Consider the following 18422-nt stretch of genomic DNA (forward strand, 5'->3'; position numbering starts at 1 on the left):
ATTTTAATATCCATCATTCACATGATTATTCTATCATCAAGATTTTCAATAACAATTCACATGTTTTTTAAACAATAAGACCATTTTATTCAAAGCGCTGTGTGTACTTATTCTTTCTAGAGTATCGTTATTCTTGCATCTCCTATTTATCCATGTGGAAGAACATTCCAAATCAGCCATGCAAGAGGTCACACATTTTTCCTTAGGATGGAGTTACTTATGCAGCCCGTATGCATCAAGGCAGCTCACTAGGTTTAGAAATAGAGCTATCAGTGTTGACAATATTCTTATACACACACACAATGAAACAGCACATCTGCGTGACCCAAAAATAAGACATTAGGAACTGACAGCAATATAGACAGATTATGTGTCTCCCTGATGTGTTTGGTTACGTTTTTTTCTTCCACCGAAGGGTTAATGGTGATGGAATAAGAGGTTAATGACACTGAATCTCCTGTGATTGTTGCCATTGTCACTGAACTCCAAACATCTGGAAGAAAAAGGATAGAAATGGATCGTTCATTTGACCTTGTGACTGCCCTCAGCGTTGAGGAGAATTCTCCATCATAATTAACTATCTGGGTCAAACTACAGATGAGGAAAGGTTACGTTCAGAAGTTTCATACATTTCCCTGCAAGTTTAATGAAGAAGTGAATAAACCAACCCCAACGTTTTTCTGTATCACTAATTACATGAAATGATAGATTTGCATGGTACAAAAAATAATAATAAATATAATATAATACATGTATAAAACAATACACCAATACTATGATAACACAATAACAATATTTTGCACACTTTGGTATCTGATGAAAATGTGCTTCTATTCAGGCAGAATGATGTTAAGTGTGAAAACAGAGTTAATGCTGAAGAGTGGGAAAAAATGCATGATTTGAAAATACAAAACATTGATTATAGAATTTAAAAATGATTCATCATTACTAACAATGTGACTCAATATTTTATAGAAGACATCTCAGTTTACACAGGCATTCAGATACTGAGGAAAAGATGACACACTCTGAAATAAAGAAGTCAGCAATATTAAATGCTCAATAACTGTATACTATTTTAATTTTCTGAAAATTTTGGAGATTTATTTGAAAATTTAAATGCATTTTCAGTATCAAGCCTGGATGCTTAATTACTGTATCGACATTGATTTTATGGATGCATAATTGTCATTGTGTTGTAGTGCTGGGTCGATACAAAAAATTGTATTTTGGTACAGTGCCAGCCGTTTCCGCAATAGCAATATTAAATGTATAACTCAATGCAAAAAAGACAGTAGGTAGAACATTGAATATGTGTTGTAGATTTGAGTTTTATGTCAGTGGAGATATTCCTAAAATAATAAATTCACATATATGAAATTTAATTGATTTCAAGCTGGATAAGAATAACGGAAAAAGCAACTATTTATTAATGCTATATAAAATGAATGAAATGGTTGGAAAAGTCACAAAGAGAATTGAGGTACGGCCTATCATAAAACCGGCCGCTTTGATGAACTCCAGCTTGCCCTGGTAAGAGCCCTTTACCTGTCAGACAAATGATTTAGAGATGCGGTCTGCAAGATCAGGGATGTTTTAGTACTAAAACGTGAACAGTTCCCACGTGGCGTTTGGAAAAATATCATATTAATTGTTACACGGCGCTGTAGTTAAACTCTTCAAAAAGCATGTAGTCAAAGACAGAAGCCGAAAAAAAAAAAAAAAACCTTACTATCACAAATCTATCAAATGCTACATAATCATTAGCACAGTGATGAAAATAGTGTAACCACAATTCATAATTACATAAGATTTGTGACAATGGTCGATCAGAACAAATCACTACTCCATATTTTAATAATCATAAAAAACCTATGCAATATTTATCCAATGCTTTGATGAGTTTTTGGCTTGTGCTACATGTTTCACGAATGCGTTTCATTCAAGACTTCAATAAAATTACACAATAATTAATTTCCAACAATAATCTTTCTTTATCAGCAGACATGCAGTTTCTTTCCTCCCCCTTGAGACGTGGCTGAGGAGCCGAGGAATTCTGTAGGAACCTCAAAGCCCTCTGGAGGAGTTCGGCTTTTCAAGGCAAAATCCTTGGATTAAAAACACATCCCTCTTGGGATTTTCTCTCTGTTTGGCCTTGAACAGACCAAAGTCCTGTGAGCCATCATCAAGCCTTGTCACACAAAACATGATGCATGTGATACTCATAACCAGAACATCATGTGAACAGAGAACGGCGCTAAGAGTCCATTTCATTCACTAAGATGCATCCAAACACACCAACGGTAAACATTCACATAATCAAAGTACGAAACGTTTCAAAGAACACATTCGGTTAAATTAAAAACGTATATAATGTCAATGTGTTAAAGCCGAAGCATGAAATCATCATCACCAAACATAATTTATTTCCAGAAAATAACAACTGTTTTCAAACAAGTTACCTATGTTTCTGATTGGTCAAAATAACAGACAGCCCCGCCCAAGAGCCAACACCATTGGCTGAGCCGCTGTTGCTATGGCAGGCTGATCTAAACTCTCAATCAAACACAGTTTGTTTTGATAGTGCCTCAGAGACACAGTGTTTCAGGAGAATCAACTCGTGAATGTCTTGCTTGTAGTTAGCAAATTAAAATGGGATGCTACAAAGTATTTAATCTTCAAAAAATAAACACTGAATGTGTGGCCAAATGTTTGTTGACAACAATAATGTGCGGGCTGTCAAACGCACCTTTGTTTTGGACAACAATTAGACGCTGGAATGGCGCATTTGAAGTGAGTCTATAGGGCTAATCCTGTTAGCATAGCACCTGAGTTGAAACGGCTAATCCTGTTTAAATTTACAACACAGCCCAGGTAATCTTCCTGTGTCCTGATCAGCAGCTGGCTCGTTCGCAGCACTAAAGGTGAGACATCAATCCGTGATCACACCTGCGCCAGGATTAGCCATCTCACGGTGAAATAACGTACTGTATACGGCGTGGAAATGTGCAAGGTAAGTACTTCTCTAGCTTCTGTAGGAGGTTGTCAATGGGTTTTTATGTGACACTTATTTTCAGCACAAATCTGAACTGAACATACTGACCCACTGAAGCCAAATCCACCATTTAGTTCCAGTGGTGTATAAAAAGAAAAAAAAAAATCGATGACTAAAACGCAACTGTCCTCACACCACCCACGTCCCTGTGTATGCAAGAACAGAGCACTTGAAACGTTTGATACAATTGCACTTTAGAAATCTTAGTTTTTAGAAATATTAAATCACCAATTTTCCAGAGAGAATGTCTTTTTTTTTTTTTTTAATAGATTCAAGAGTTCCTGTGTACATTAAAACACAAGGGCCAAAGGTACTACAGCTTCACCGCAGGCTTGCAAGAATTCAAATTTTTTTGCTTTGCCTGTCACAGTAACCTACATTTGGCAGCAGCTGAGGCATTTTTGAGGCCGTTTCGGGCATACGCGGTGCCGCCCGCACACAGCTCAATCATCATACCCATCATGCACCATGAACAGTCCGTACCACACACACTCTCCCTCTCTCTGTTTTCCTCTGTCTCTTTGCCTTTCACAAACAAGTGGAGAAAACTAACTGATCCTCACTGTAACAAACATACAGGTGTAACAAACATCAGGGATTTTTTTTCACTTTGGGAGGGAAAGTTTATTTTATTTTTACAGCATAGCGTATAGAATGTGGCAGATGTCGAGTGGGGCATAAAAAGTGGTTGCTTCTGTGGAACGTGTCGCATTTTCTAAATTTGGATCTGTAGATGTTGCAAGTCAAATAATATTTTGTGCACCGTGCTTTTTTTCAAGCTGTGCAAAAAAATAAATAAATAAAAAAATCACTCATGATCAATTTTACTACAGCTATTTTTACTACAAGGTTCGTTTTAACCTAAAAGACTTTAAGGTGTACGCCTATACAGAAAAGAACTTTCAAAAATAAGCCCAATATTATAACTTGTAAACGTCTGGTTGCCAAATAAGCTTGTGCAACAACGCTAACTTATTTTTTTTCATAGTTTTGTCATGACAGATCGATTCTTTCTGCAGATCTCTACCACAGTCTCTCTCGCAGAATCCTGTCATCAGAGGACTTCTAAAGTGCCACTTTTTTGTTTGTTTTTTTCAGCTGGAGGCGTAATTGGCTTTGTTCTTGGGGCGAAAAAGGGCTCAAAAACCGACCTGCTTGTCCTCTCCCGCTCCTGACCCTGACTAAAAAAACAACAGTTTGTCACTAAAAGCAAATTTTGAAATGATTGTGCTTCTCCGGTAGCAAGAACTACTGTACCTTCTCTGTTCGAACGCACTATGCAACATTTTGAAAGCATCTAATAATATTCAAGCTGCCAGTTTACGTTGTTCTTTGAGCTGCATTTCTGTTCAAGTGCATGACCATTATAAAAAATACCATCATAAACTGGAATAATATAATCTGAATGGGAATGTCTCAATTCTGACTTGCTCCTATAATGAAATCAATCGATCATAAATTGTCCTAACAAAAAGGATTAAACCTGATTTGGATTCAGTAATATCATAATATCTCCATAAATCTATATGTACTTACTCAACAACACATACAATTATTGAACATCAGTGTGGACAGCCGCCTACATTTGACATTAAACAATATGCAGTGTTAATGTATGTCTAATTATAATATCAATGTTAACCGTGTGGGGAAAAAAAATCTGATATTTCTTCCTTCTTCTATTTCCTGGAATTCGTAAATTTGCACCGAAAACAAAAACGCAAAAAAATTACATAAAACAATACACACACAAAAACAATACAAAAATAAAAAATAAAAAAGTTTTGTTTGCTAAATAAATATTGGATTTTACATGACCATACAGTTTATTTAACATATATGTGACCCTGGACGACAAAACCAGTCTTAAGTGTCAATTTTTCGAAATTGAGATTTATACATAATCTGAAATCTGAATAAATACGCTTTCCATTGATGTATGGTTTGTTAGGATCGGACAATATTTGGCCGAGATACAACTATTTGAAAATCTGGAATCTGAGGGTGCAAAAAAATCAAAATATTGAGAAAATCACCTTTAAAGTTGTCCAAATGAAGTTCTTAGCAATGCATATTACTAATCAAAAATTAAGTTTTGACACATTTACGGTAAGAAATTTACAAAATATCTTCATAGAACATGATCTTTACTTAATATCCTAATGATTTTTGGCATAAAAGAAAAATCTATAATTTTGATCCATACAATGTATTTTTGGCTATTGCTACAAATATACCCCAGCGACTTAAGACTGGTTTTGTGGTCCAGGGTCACATATATTATTTTATAATCAAAATATAACTGCAAAGTAGCACAAAAATGCCAAATTTAGCTTTAAGTAAATGCTGAGCAGGATCTGTCTGAGCAAAGTATAGAACAGCGCGTCTAAAGGTCCTTGCGCACTTCTGAAATTTTTGCATGCATTTTTCCGTTTTTCCGTATTCGTCATCCTTTCCTATCAAAATGCATGCTACTGATGCAAAAACGCAGAAAATCGAACCTGATCCGAATTTTTTTATGACGGACAAAAGTTTTGCAGGCAGTGTGTAAACGTGATTGGCACAACGTGAGGTCGTATTTATTTGTTAACGTGCGAAAATTTCGGACTCAGTGTGCAATGGCCTTAAGCCAGCAGATGCCGGCTGAGTTTGCAGTGCATGCATGCATGAGGTGATACAGCCATGCATTTAAAAACTGTCCCTCTAACCCTGGCAGTGGGCCTGCAGCAGGTATTCAGGGTAAGGGTCAGCCTTTTTCCCTTATGGATTGTTCCCAAACCAAAGTCCCTGCTCTGCCAACACCTCCCGCATAACAGGGATTTTCTCTGGTTCTTCAAGAATGACAGGTTTGACGTATCTGCAGTTCAAGAGAGAAAACTCCCAGATGACTGAGGCGGCAATGTTCCACTTCTCACATGCTCTCCTATTCTTTTCCTTTAGAAATGTCGAGTTATTTGAAGGTCAAGGCCTACTGAGATGTATGAGCAGCTCCTCCCTCTCGCTTGAAGACAGAACCATGTGTTCAGTGGCTTTACACCCACGTTGGTGAAAAGAGACATTTGCAAAGTGAAAACAGGTGAATCAACTGAACACATCAGCACTAATTCGGCTACAGGGAGATGGCGTCACACGCCAAACAGTCTAAATAAAATGTTTTTCAAATCAAATAAAAGTCACACTGAAGGATCAGCAATCACATTCTCCTGTAAACTTCATTTAATTACTAATGCAAATTTTTATTTAGCTGAGACACATGCCGAGTTTTGCCAAAATCCATGTGGTAATACAATTTATAACTTACTGATATTTATCATTTAGTAAAAGGTTTGAGTAACATTTTTTCCCCGCAGAGAAAAAACAAATTGTCAAATAACAAAATATTTAAGAATTACATTGCAAGCGGACTTATCTTTCACTTGATATATTTTACTGTATATAAAACATAAATGTAAAATAACTTCATAAACCATTAAATGGCTCTTCATAAATGTGAATATTTTCATCGGTAGAGATCAGCATTGTTTTAAGTAAAACATACATGTGCCCCACACAAACTAAAACAATATTTTATAAATATCTTTTAATTTAACTTTAAACATATATGTTTATACAGCATGTGTGTTTCAAAAACTCTTTGGTAATGATTACTAACGTAATTTTATTTATCAGTGCGGAAAAAAAATTACAATTATTTTTATTTATCATTTAAATTAGTAAATACATTTGAAAACAAATAAATAACAATTTTGACGCACAGAATAGTACAAAGGTCTTCTCACCGGCACTGCTCTATCCAGACTGCGTACATCTGACACCTTATGCCCTCAAAAACATTTCAAAACTTCAAATGATCTCATCTCTCAGAGTGATTAAGAAATACGATCTCAGGAGCATGTTGATTTAAAGTCTATTTTGAACCTGAAAATCTGTTAGAAACTCAATAGAAAACAGCAGCATACTAAATCTATAAAGCTTTCAAATGGTACTCTGAATAGTCCACATAATGAAACAACATTCAGAGTGTAATTCTAACCTCCGAAACTTGTTTTGTTAGATTATATTAAGTAAAATGAATTGTTTAAAATTCCCAATTCGGCACTTTTTATTTACTTTTTTTTCACAGAGAATGCATGGTACTGTTAAGTATTTCCCATAATTCTCTTTCTGCTACTCTATAATGCTTATAGCACATGACTTTCATTTTCAGTTATAGTACCGATGATTAAAGACAGGCTTTTTAAGCATTATAAAATATAAACCTCCTGTACAAATGGGCTTTGTACAAACCATTTCACAAATTAGGATTGAGGCATAAAATGACCCTCCATTTCTTAGCAGAGAGCTGAGTGCATTTCCAAATAAAACTCACTCGAGGAGAGAAATGAGGAGTTTGAAGATGGACATAATGAGCCGACTTTATGTGGGTCAACAGAACTAAACTACAGTTCCAGACAAATTAAAATAGCGCATTTGTTTAATGAGAATATTAAACAATGCGATGTCTGGTGTCTTAAAAATAACTGAGGAATGCGATTAAAAAAATTATAGAAAAATCATGCATGCCGTAATTGATCAGTGGTAATAAAATTTTTAAAAAATGTAAAAAGAATAGATTTTTTTTTATTTAAAAAAAATAATTAAAGCTAATTCGGTCCACAATACGTGAAGAGAAAGTGGTTTGGCGATAAAGAGAGCATCTCACGTCACTTAAAAACACACAAGCCCATTTGAGGGAGGGCTTCCTGGCACTCTGTGCCTCATAAATACTGTAGACTAAATGAGAAAGGCCTTGGTCCTGAGAGAGAGGAGCGTCCTGAGCTAACTTGACGGAGAACTCAATGGCACCTGGACTAAAGAAAAACAAGAAGACTTTACACAAACACCCAGTCCTCAGATTTGATATTTAAACCAAAGCCAGTGTGCAACGCTGCTTTGAAATCATCCGTTTTCTCTTCCATCGGGGGAAAGATCCACCCGTGAACGAGCACCTACCTCAAACCAAGTTTGAGCTCCCTGGATGCACGTGACTGCCAATGTGCTACGTGAATGTGGGTCAGGCATTAAAATTTATGAGTAATACAGAAGGCAGGGTGACGTTGTGATTGGGGCTGTTGCTGGGTATAAAAACAGACGAAAATAAACTGTCGCACAAAGAGGTGAGGACGCAGGGGTGATAAGGTGCCCTGTAAGGTCCTGGGAATGAATTCTGGTTTGTGTCCGTGGCAAGAAAGCGTGAAAACTAACCGTCATGACGCCTGTACCAAAAGCATTTCGCATTCTGCTTAGTATAAGAGAGTTTGTACTGACTAAACTGAGTGATTCAAAACTTTCTGAAAGCAGACGAAAGAAACTAAAACATACATTAAAACAAAAGAACGAAAGATAAATAAGTCACTGTTTAAAAAAACAACCTGGCGTAAACAAGTAAACTACTCAAACGACTCTAGATAACTTCAAATATTTAGCTTTAAAACACAAACAACATGCATTAATAAACACCAACCTTGAATTTAGTTTTTGTTGTCTGTTTGTGCACAAAAGTGTTTGGATAGCATGTCACATCTGTGCAAATGTTCACGTGTAAGCCGTCATTTTGTTGCAGGGTGGGGGGCAGGACAGTGCAGATAATGGCGGAGAGGGTTATGTTACTCCTGCAATACAAATTTAGAGAAGCACAACCGTTTCCCACCATTCAGTGGCTGAAGCAGCAGGGGATTTTTTATTTTAACCTGCAGTAATGTAACTTTGATTAACGGTGAAAACTGAATATACCGATGAAGCTCATTCTAGGACATTTTATTTATCGCAGCTTTGAACCTAGATTACTGATTACAAAAAAAATTTCATACAGCCGAAACCACGCCGTGACTTTAAACTTTAATTACATGTTAGAGCCTTTTGATGCAATATGGCGTTAGACCATTTGCATTATTCACTGCCGGCAAGGGCTCCATTCCCTTTTCGGTCCATGCATTTAGGGGAAAAAAAGGTTTCATGAAACGTTCTGTCATTGATGATCATTAGCAGATGAATCTGAAGTCCAGCTGTAAACAAAATGGAAGCATTATAGCTATAACAACCGCTGACCTATAGACCTCAGTAACTGAATTTCTCCCTACAGTTCCTCAACTGAAGTAGCCCGTAATCTCATAGAAACGCAGCACCAGTGAGGCTGCGTGACTGCGTGCACCCATCTTAAAAGACGCACTGTTGTTTTAGCAAGTGGACACAGCTGACCGCCATTCCCGCTGTAATCTGATTTCCAAACTAACGAATTCACTGCGCCCGGAGCGCTGTCAGTTTAAGTGCTTTCCCTCACTGTAGCAACTGCGTATTAATGGACGAGGATCGTTGGGGAAAAAAAACAATGATTATATTTATACACTTTAATGGATGAGTTAATTTGATTAAACCGCCAAACAAAACGGCGATATCATGCTAAAGTTGCAATAAGTCACGGGACGGATGGCGAATCGGTGGTTGGAATGGGTTTTCTCTCAGAGTGTTTTCCTACAAAGAGGCAAAATTGTTCCCTCGACCCTCAGGACGGCAGGTCACAGTCCTAGCAGAAGAAACACTCGGTCATGCATTGTGAAATTTGAGGTATTTCTGTCTGGATGAAAGTAGACTGTAAATTGCCACCCTGCAGCTGCCTGAAATGAATTACAAACACACATACGGAAAGAACGCACAAACAAAGAAGTGGAAGCTGACTGAACTCTAAGTGCTGCTTAAAACAGAAAAATCAATTAAATGTCAGGCACAATAAACTGGGCACTGGGTACACCTGTGTATGACTTGCCACAGAGAGATAAAATAGAGAAATAAAACAGATTAAAAAAATAATTCAGATGTTTGATGCAAAACTATTATTTGAGCAAACAAATTCAGTGTCTGAAAAACAGGCTTTATTATAACGATAATTTGTCACTAAAATAAAATATTTAACCACATTTAGCACTTGGATTTTTCGACACTAAACAAGATCATTATTACAACGGTAACTCAATTATTTTATAAAAGTTTCAAAATGCTGCCTCAGGTGATAAACCAACAAATTAAGATGAAATAAAACAAAACAAAAAAGAAAAGAAAAAAAAAAAAAAACTATTCCTGGTAAGTTGCCATAGTATGACTGCTTTAACCCCATACTCCATTTTTTGTCTCCAGCTTGCACCATATTCCAGAGGCAAGTGTGAGGGTTCACAAAATGGCGGACAAATCCGTAAACTGGGGCAGAACATGGTGCAATGCCACCTACAGGAGCTGAAGTTTGACACGAGCAGCCAAGGTCAAGCTTGAAGTCATTAATTTCAGGCATTCTAATCACAATAGAGGTTAATGACCCTAAGAGAATAAAATCCATGTGGATCCATACAGACATATCTGTGTCTTGCCCTCATACAGGAGTCCTCTGACACCAGACATCCCTCATAACCTTGAGGAACCAATTACACTATGACAAAAAGCCAGCAAAATAAAACCATACAAAGAAGAAAGTTTCCCTTCAAGTACAATTGTTTCTTATTATAGTGGATTAAAAAACATCTCAAATGGATATCATAACAGGATGTTAAAAGAGAGCCGTTTAAAAATCTTTATTCGTCATTAAAAAAAAATACATTGCATATTTTTGTACCTGCACAGGGAAAACAAGAAATCCAATAAAATATTTTCTTTAATTAATTAATTAAAATTAAAAATAACTTTTACTTAAAATAATTCAATTAAAATAATGATAACATTAATGAATAAAAAAAATTATCAAACTATAAAAATAAAATGCTTTTGCAATATTTAGCAAAGCATCCATAAAAGAGCATGCCATGTGGTTCTGCTTTTTACTAATGAAATTAAAATCTAAGTCGCTACAGTTAAGTACGTCCGTCCGCTAAATGGCTTAAACTAATGTAATGCAAGGATTCATTGAAACTATTCGAAGAAAATGATCACTCTTCAGACCTGAAAAGCTGTCTGAAAGTGCTGCACGGGCAATCTGCATGATGGCGTACCCTACATGAAAACTCACTTTTCACCCTATCTGCTTCTTCTACGCTACCAGCCTCCTCGTAAGACCTCACCGTAAAGCCACAAGGGTTAAATCGACACCTCCGGGCTCAACTCATACCGAGCAGAAATGTATTTCAGTGTATTTATTTATGCTCTGATTGGGGTCATTTAGCACAAGTCATTTCAGTCTCACACTCCTAATTGAGCCACGTAACAGACTCAAACCGTTGAGGCCTGATTCAAACCACACCAGACAGAACCGCTGGCTTTTATGGTGGCGTGCAGGAAAACCACAGATCACGATGAAGCCCGTGAACTCTAATTTCAGTTTTGCAGGGCTGCAAACAACCAAGCCCAATCCACAGAGCTACAATGCACATCTGCTCTGGGTTTCTGAAAATCCAAACTTGAAAGATCTGATACGTATATCTCATAGATCTACAGGCTGACCGGTAAAATCGATAGCATGGGTTAAAACACTCTACAGCCTAATAATAGAGATGCCTTTTCCCTGAGCTCTCTCTCTCAGACACACACACACACAGAGGGAAGACCCATTTCAGTTTAGCTGAACAAACATTTCAGTACCCTGACATAACACAGCAGACACAAACTTACAGGTGGAAAAATAGAGAAAAAAATGCCGTAATCACCATTTAAATTGTTTGAATGTATCGACACATGGAATACGGGAACAGAAAACTTTGTTTTTTTTTTTTACCTTTATTCTTTAAGATTTGTGAATGAATTTAGCTTTTTTTAGGGGGTGGAGGGGTCTAATATATTTTAAAAAATTTAAATATAAAAATATATATCAAAATGTATTACTGTAAATTATTATACATAATGAATAAGCCATTTTTTAAATCAAGCCCATAAACATCTTAAGGAATAAAACTATGTTCAGTCTCTTTCTTACAAAAAAAACTTATACACTCAGTAGCAGAATTTTTTTTCTTTTTTCTATTAAGGTAAACTGGAAAAAATTAAGGTACGCAAGTAAAATCGCCTTCTGATTCCTAACTTCCAATCTATTGTTTTTCTCAAAACCCGTTCCATACAAACATACAGCAACAATCCCACAAAGCACAAAGTACAAATCTAAAGCCCACAAAAACTTCTTCACAGAAGTACTGATGTGAACAAACATCTGTAGACTTCTCAATAATTGCTCATACTGGTTAAAACTGTGGCATGTAATGTATTAGTTTGACTGTGTGGTTACACAAAGCTCCGTCCTCTGCCAGAAACAGCCTCTGAGAGTGCTCTGATGAGGGGTGCTGGGGTGTTCGGAAAGGGGCGCTTCATCTTAGACTATTTAAACCATATGGTGATATGAAAAGAAACGTCTAGAGTACTGATCCCACCTCAGGAACATCCACGATGAAAGAATGGAAAACAAAATAACAATGTCTTTAAAAGCTGACAAGATATAAAAGTATGCATTCATTTGCATAATTTTGGTGATTATCAACCCCGCGGACCAACGGCACACAATGTAACGCAGCATACAGCCCTCAGTAACTCATAACAGTGTCAAACAGTAAGCGTGCAATAAATGAGGCCATAAAGTTACAATGTGCTCATAGAGAGGCTGATTTTGTGAGAAGCCCTATAAGTACTTTCAAATGGAACACACAAGTTGTTAAAAAAGAGCTCAGTTGAGGCCTTTTTGTGTGTGTTTTGAAATCACACATGAAAAACTCAAAGGGAAGACTTTGAATGTTTTGGACTGAGTTAAGTGACTTTACGTAACTTGTACCAGATCTGATCATAGAAAAAAATAAATAAATAAATAAAATATATGGTGATTTTTCAATTGAATGCATTTGACTAACTTGTCTATAATAAAACATGTACTACAATAAAAATCTGAGCATGGCCTGATCAGCTTTCAAGTGGATTTCAGTATAATAAATAATGTGTGATGGTAATGATATTTCTACATTTGTGGAGAAATGTCGAGTAAGCACAAAATACACTGCTATTAATTTAGTTTTTAAAATTTATAAAAAATAATATAAAAAAAATATATGGGCTTTTTTTATGTGCATGATAACTAGTAAGAAACTTTTTTAGAGAAAACTCATTTGTTCAACAACATGGTAATGACAGTATTTTGATGTTGAATCTTTGACGTGAATGACCAAAACTGAATTTTTAAGGTCCTTGGGGAAAAGTGAAAAGTAAAAATTAAAATGTCTAGGTAGAGGACGAGCCTAATGTAGATAAAGTGTTGCAGATGCAACATTTAAAAGATTTGAAACTATTTAAAATGAGGAAAGTCACTAAAGAGACACAATTTAAAAAAAAAAAAAAAAAACTTTTAATTTTCATCTCTTAAAACTGGAATAATGGTTGTTTAAAAAAAAGCCCCTTTTTTCCCTAGAGGGTCACAAGTTGGTTTCCCTAATTGAAGAATCACCTGTATATTTATATACATATATTTTATTTATAATTTAAATACGGGTATATTAAAAATATATATTTAAATAAAAAGGTTAAACTAAAAAAAAATAATAATTATAATAATGAGCACAACTCTGCCCTGATTGTAGTTTCAAAGAACTCCTGCCAGTCATGACTCTGCAGTAGCAGGTAACGCTCGACTCCCATGCACTCCCTGATGCAGTGAGGTGTTTCTTACCTGGGATTCGTGCTGTTCCAGTACACAGCATACCGGTCTGAAATGATCTTACTGTCATCCGCACACACGGTGACCCAAAACAGGAGGACGACCATGAAAAGCGTCAACTCCATCTGATACGCAATAGAGTTCTTGTCCATAATGTCAACGCAAACGGGGAGAAAATACAAGCTCAGTTAATAATAGCAGGTGCGCTTAAGAAGAACGATCACGTGTGGGTGAGTCTTATTCACACGCATCACATTCTTCTGCGAAGGAATAAAAGTAAAGTCAAAGCTCAGCGAATGAACTTCTCACGGAGGATCCGTCCAGCATCTCGACCTCCATAGCTTGAGATGTTTCCATGACGATCGCGCTGCGTGTCAAACTACAATACCGCTCGCTTTTCGCATCCATTCTTTCTTCCAGCGGCTTTCAGAAACTTTTCTCAGACTCGTAAAAAGTGGCCAGATCTTTACCATCCATTCAGGCGAACGTGCGCGCTCTAAAATCCTGCTGGTACTCCACACACACGCGCGCGCGCGGTCCGTGCGTCTCCTCTCTCTGAAGCCACCTGAAGCGACTCGGTCTTCTTTATCAGCAGTCAGTGAGAGGAAAAAGTAGCCTACACTTCCGTGACTACAACTGCCGTGTGAAAGTTATCTCGGTTGCGGTCTCGTGGCGCTCTCACAGTCGCGATGCTGAGTCCACACGCGCCGCATCACGCGCAAAGTTGATGCCGTGGCGCTTTAAATGTCGCTTCTGCGCGTCAACAACTTGCTGCTCCTCACAGACCGACGACGCTCTCACAAGTGCGAAATGACATTTTCTGTCTCTCCTACCTAAAGACGAGCGGTCCTGCCTCCACAGCGCGCTGTCTGTCTCTCTCTCAGCACATGTCTCAGTCTCTTCGCTGTCTGTCCTCGACTGCGGGGCGGAGCTGCTCGGCGAGAGGGACCGCCTGGACCTGCACTCAAACTTTGGAGATATTGCCCATTAAGGAGGCCATTAAATGAAATTAAACTTAATTACAGTTCGCATTAGATAAGGAATGATAATTGCAGATACGTGTGGGTGTGCGACATGCTAAAATTTAGTTGTTTCTAAAATGAGCACTGTAATGTAAAATTCTTTGTAAAAGTACGGTAAAAACTAAATGCCAGCTCTTACCAGAACTTTTCCCTAAAAATTAAGGGACAATATTACAAGCATTACGGTAAGGCGTCTGTATTTTACGCTCTTACGTCATTCAATTATAACATTACATTTATTTATACATTTAAAAGAAGTTAAATTTAATTTAAAATGTAGGTTATACTGACCAATTCGAGCTATTAAAATCTCAACAGTTCATGCTGGAAATTCTAGGAGAATGCCGATTCGTACTTTTGACATTTTTCCTTAAATATAAAAATGATCCATAAATAAAATATTTTACAGTAAAATGTGCTGCATTTTTAAATGCACAGTTTAGCATTATTTACATCCATTTTCTGCTGAAACTTTTTACAGTGTAACTTCCACTCAAAAAAAAAATACACGATACACGATACATTACAGTGTATCGTGATGTGAGTAGTTCTTTATGGTGACCAAGTAGGACAAATAAACAATCTTTATCCTAAAAGTAATAACTATACCACACATTAGCTACACGGCATCGGGTTGTCTGTGTGTAACAATGCCTAGTGCATCGTCCCTGTTAAATCAATAAACAAACAAACAAACAAACAAACATCGAAGGGAACTTGTAGGTTGATAACAGTCCAACCCGAGTATTTTGCCTAAAACTAACCTCTAAACCAAACCTTAAAAATTACACTGGTTGACAGGAATGCAGGTCGAGGAAGAACAAGGACAGTGATCATGCATGGTAAAATCATGGCAAGCGCTCCATCAACAATGCTAAATCATCAAATGAGAGAAGAGGGTGATGGTGATTTTGCTGTATTTAGTGTAAAACTGCTAGAGACAGATGTGCACATAAAGAGAGACAGAGAGAGCGAGAGTCACTCCACAATGTGTGATTCAGCACTGATTAATATTTAAGCAGTAGAGTAGGCTGCGGGCTCAACGGACACATAGCAAAGAAAAATACAAATGAAAGTTTAATTCTGCTTTTAAAGATGGTACGGAGATTAATGGTGCTCATGTATTAAAGATTCAGGGAGTTTTATGCATATATGTATGGTGCATGGAGTGCTTAATGACTTGTGGAGGGGATTGTGAAATGATTATACCTCAAACAAGATACAGATGCTATACGGTATAGGAGGAGACACAATAGGGAAGGTACATCACAATCATGCATGTCACAAAATATATAAATATTAACAGAGAAAAAGTCGTGCTTGTTTATTATAAAATACAACAGTATTCAATTAGATTGATGTCTCACCTTTGTTGATATTAAAAACAGCATGTGCCTTTCTGAATAAGATTGAGAAGTCTCTTTAGTTTATTCTATTTGGTTATTTAATTTCTTTAGCAATAAAGACATGTTATGATGAAAATGAATGAGAAAGAATTCAGGGATAATATTACAAGCATTATAGTACAGGGTTTACCTCACCGTAGGATTTTAAAGGGTTACTCCCCCCCAAAATGAAAATTTTGTAATTAATCACTTACCCACATGTCGTTCCAAACCCGTAAAAGCTTCGTTCGTCTTCGGAACACAATTTAAGATATTTTGGATGAAAACTGGGAGGCTTGTGACTGTCCCATTGACTGCCAAGTAAATACCACTGTCAAGGCCTAGAAAAGTATGAAAGACATCGTCAAAATAGTCCATCTGCCATCAGTGGTTCAACCGTAATTTTACGAAGCTGATACAGTATGAGAATACTTTTTGTACGCAAATAAAACAAAAATAAATGACTTTATTCAACAATTTGTCGCCTCCGTGTCACCATAGCAACATTTTGGAGAGTATCCACTGAACGCAAACAGCATTGTTCTGTGTCAGCCGTGCCACACGGATACACTGTTTTCGTTCAAATCAAAGCGCACATAAACGTTGAAAACATATCCGTGTGGTGCAGCTGTTAATTCTTTGGCGGTCAATGGGACTGTCACAAGCCTCTTTCATCCAAAATCATCTTAAATTGTGCTCCGAAGACGAACAAAGCTTTTACGGGTTTGGAACGACATGGGGGTAAGTGATTAATGACAAAATTTTCATTTTGGGGTGAAGTTATCCTTTAATGGTCATTAATTAATATTTTAATTACAAATTTGAAAAAGAAAAACTGCTCATTGCTTGTAATTAGATAGATAGATAGATAGATAGATAGATAGATAGATAGATAGATAGATAGATAGATAGATAGATAGATAGATAGATAGATAGATAGATAGATAGATAGATAGAATTTATTACTGTAATGAAAAAGTAAAATTTTCAGCATCCATTACTCCAGTTTACAGTCTCACATGATCCTTCAGAAAAAATATTTTGTTACATTATACATGTTTTTACTGTCACTTTTGAGCAATTTAATGCATGATTGCTTTAGAAAAGAAAAGAAAAGAAAAGAAAAAGAAAGATTACTGACCAACGATAGTGTAATACATACATATGTGACCCTGGACCACAAAACCAGTCATAGGGGTCAATTTTTTTAAATTGAGATTTATACATCATCTGAAAGCTGAATAAATAAGCTTTCCATTGATGTATGGTTTGTTAAGATAGGACCGAGATACAGCTATTTGAAAATCTGGAATCTGAGGGTGCAAAAAAAATCTAAATATTGAGAAAATCACCTTTAAAGTTGTCCAAATTAAGTTCTTAGCAATGCATATTACTAATCAAAAATTAAGTTTTGATATATTTACGGTAGGAAATTTACAAAATGTCTTCATGGAACATGATTTTTATTTAATATCCTAATGATTTTTGGCATAAAAGAAAAATCAGTCATTTTGACCCAATGACCCACTTACGTATTGGCTATTGCTGCAAACATACCTGTGCTACTTGTGACAGAGTAGATGTGATTCACACCACTTTTACTGTAATGTGCTGTGATCATGTTGGCCTGACATAAAGTGTTTGCCAGCAGAGGGCAGCGTGACTCACTGGAGTTGACCCTATGGCTGGATTCCCTGACTTGGCTTTGTTTCATTCTGACATTCTCTTGTCTGCATCCTTCACTGCTGCATAAGATCCATCAGCAGTCATATTCATGCACTGAAAGCCCTAATAGACGCTCTGAGAGGAAATGTTACTGCTGCTGCTAATAAACTGTTCACAAACAAATTACTCTCCCTTGTGGAAATCTTTTGACAAGTCCGGACAATGTTTGAAAAATATATCTGTCAGCGTAATAGGTCACTTTCTTAAAAGCAGTCAGTTGGAAATGTATATTGGCCTGAAGAGAGATGTGGCTAACAGAGACAAGAGGCCACATCTGTTATTTCTTTCCTGAAAGATCTGCTGCACACGCCAGCAACCACTGTGTGTGCGTGTAAAACTATACTTGAGGGAACAAGCATACCTTTCCAATAAAGCTTCAAACAGAGCTGTACTTTTGCCGGACGGCAGCTAAAGCTTTACTTGATCACTTTGTAAGCTGAGACGGAGAAAACGCAAATACACAAACACTTTCTCACTTTTGCTTCTGGTGAGGTGTTACACCTCACTTAGTCTTGCTGTTATTTATTTTTAATTGGTAATCATTCCTGTAATTAAGTGTTTTAGGACTATAAATAAGTATGTTTGCTTTA

General features: G+C 36.7%; 1 protein-coding gene across 1 annotated transcript in view; it reads right to left on the reverse strand.

Annotated features, from left to right (window-relative positions):
* The window catches only part of LOC131549627 (ephrin-A2-like), a 130759-nt gene extending 116154 nt beyond the window's left edge, over positions 1 to 14605 (reverse strand). Inside the window, exon 1 of the mRNA XM_058791966.1 lies at positions 13713 to 14605. Coding sequence (XP_058647949.1) covers positions 13713 to 13852 — 140 coding nt within the window. The 5' untranslated portion in view covers positions 13853 to 14605. The remainder of the gene's footprint in view (positions 1 to 13712) is intronic.
* Between the last annotated feature and the right edge of the window lie 3817 nt (positions 14606 to 18422).

The sequence above is a fragment of the Onychostoma macrolepis genome, chromosome 11 (genome assembly GCF_012432095.1).
Source record: "Onychostoma macrolepis isolate SWU-2019 chromosome 11, ASM1243209v1, whole genome shotgun sequence".
Classification (NCBI taxonomy): domain Eukaryota; kingdom Metazoa; phylum Chordata; class Actinopteri; order Cypriniformes; family Cyprinidae; genus Onychostoma; species Onychostoma macrolepis.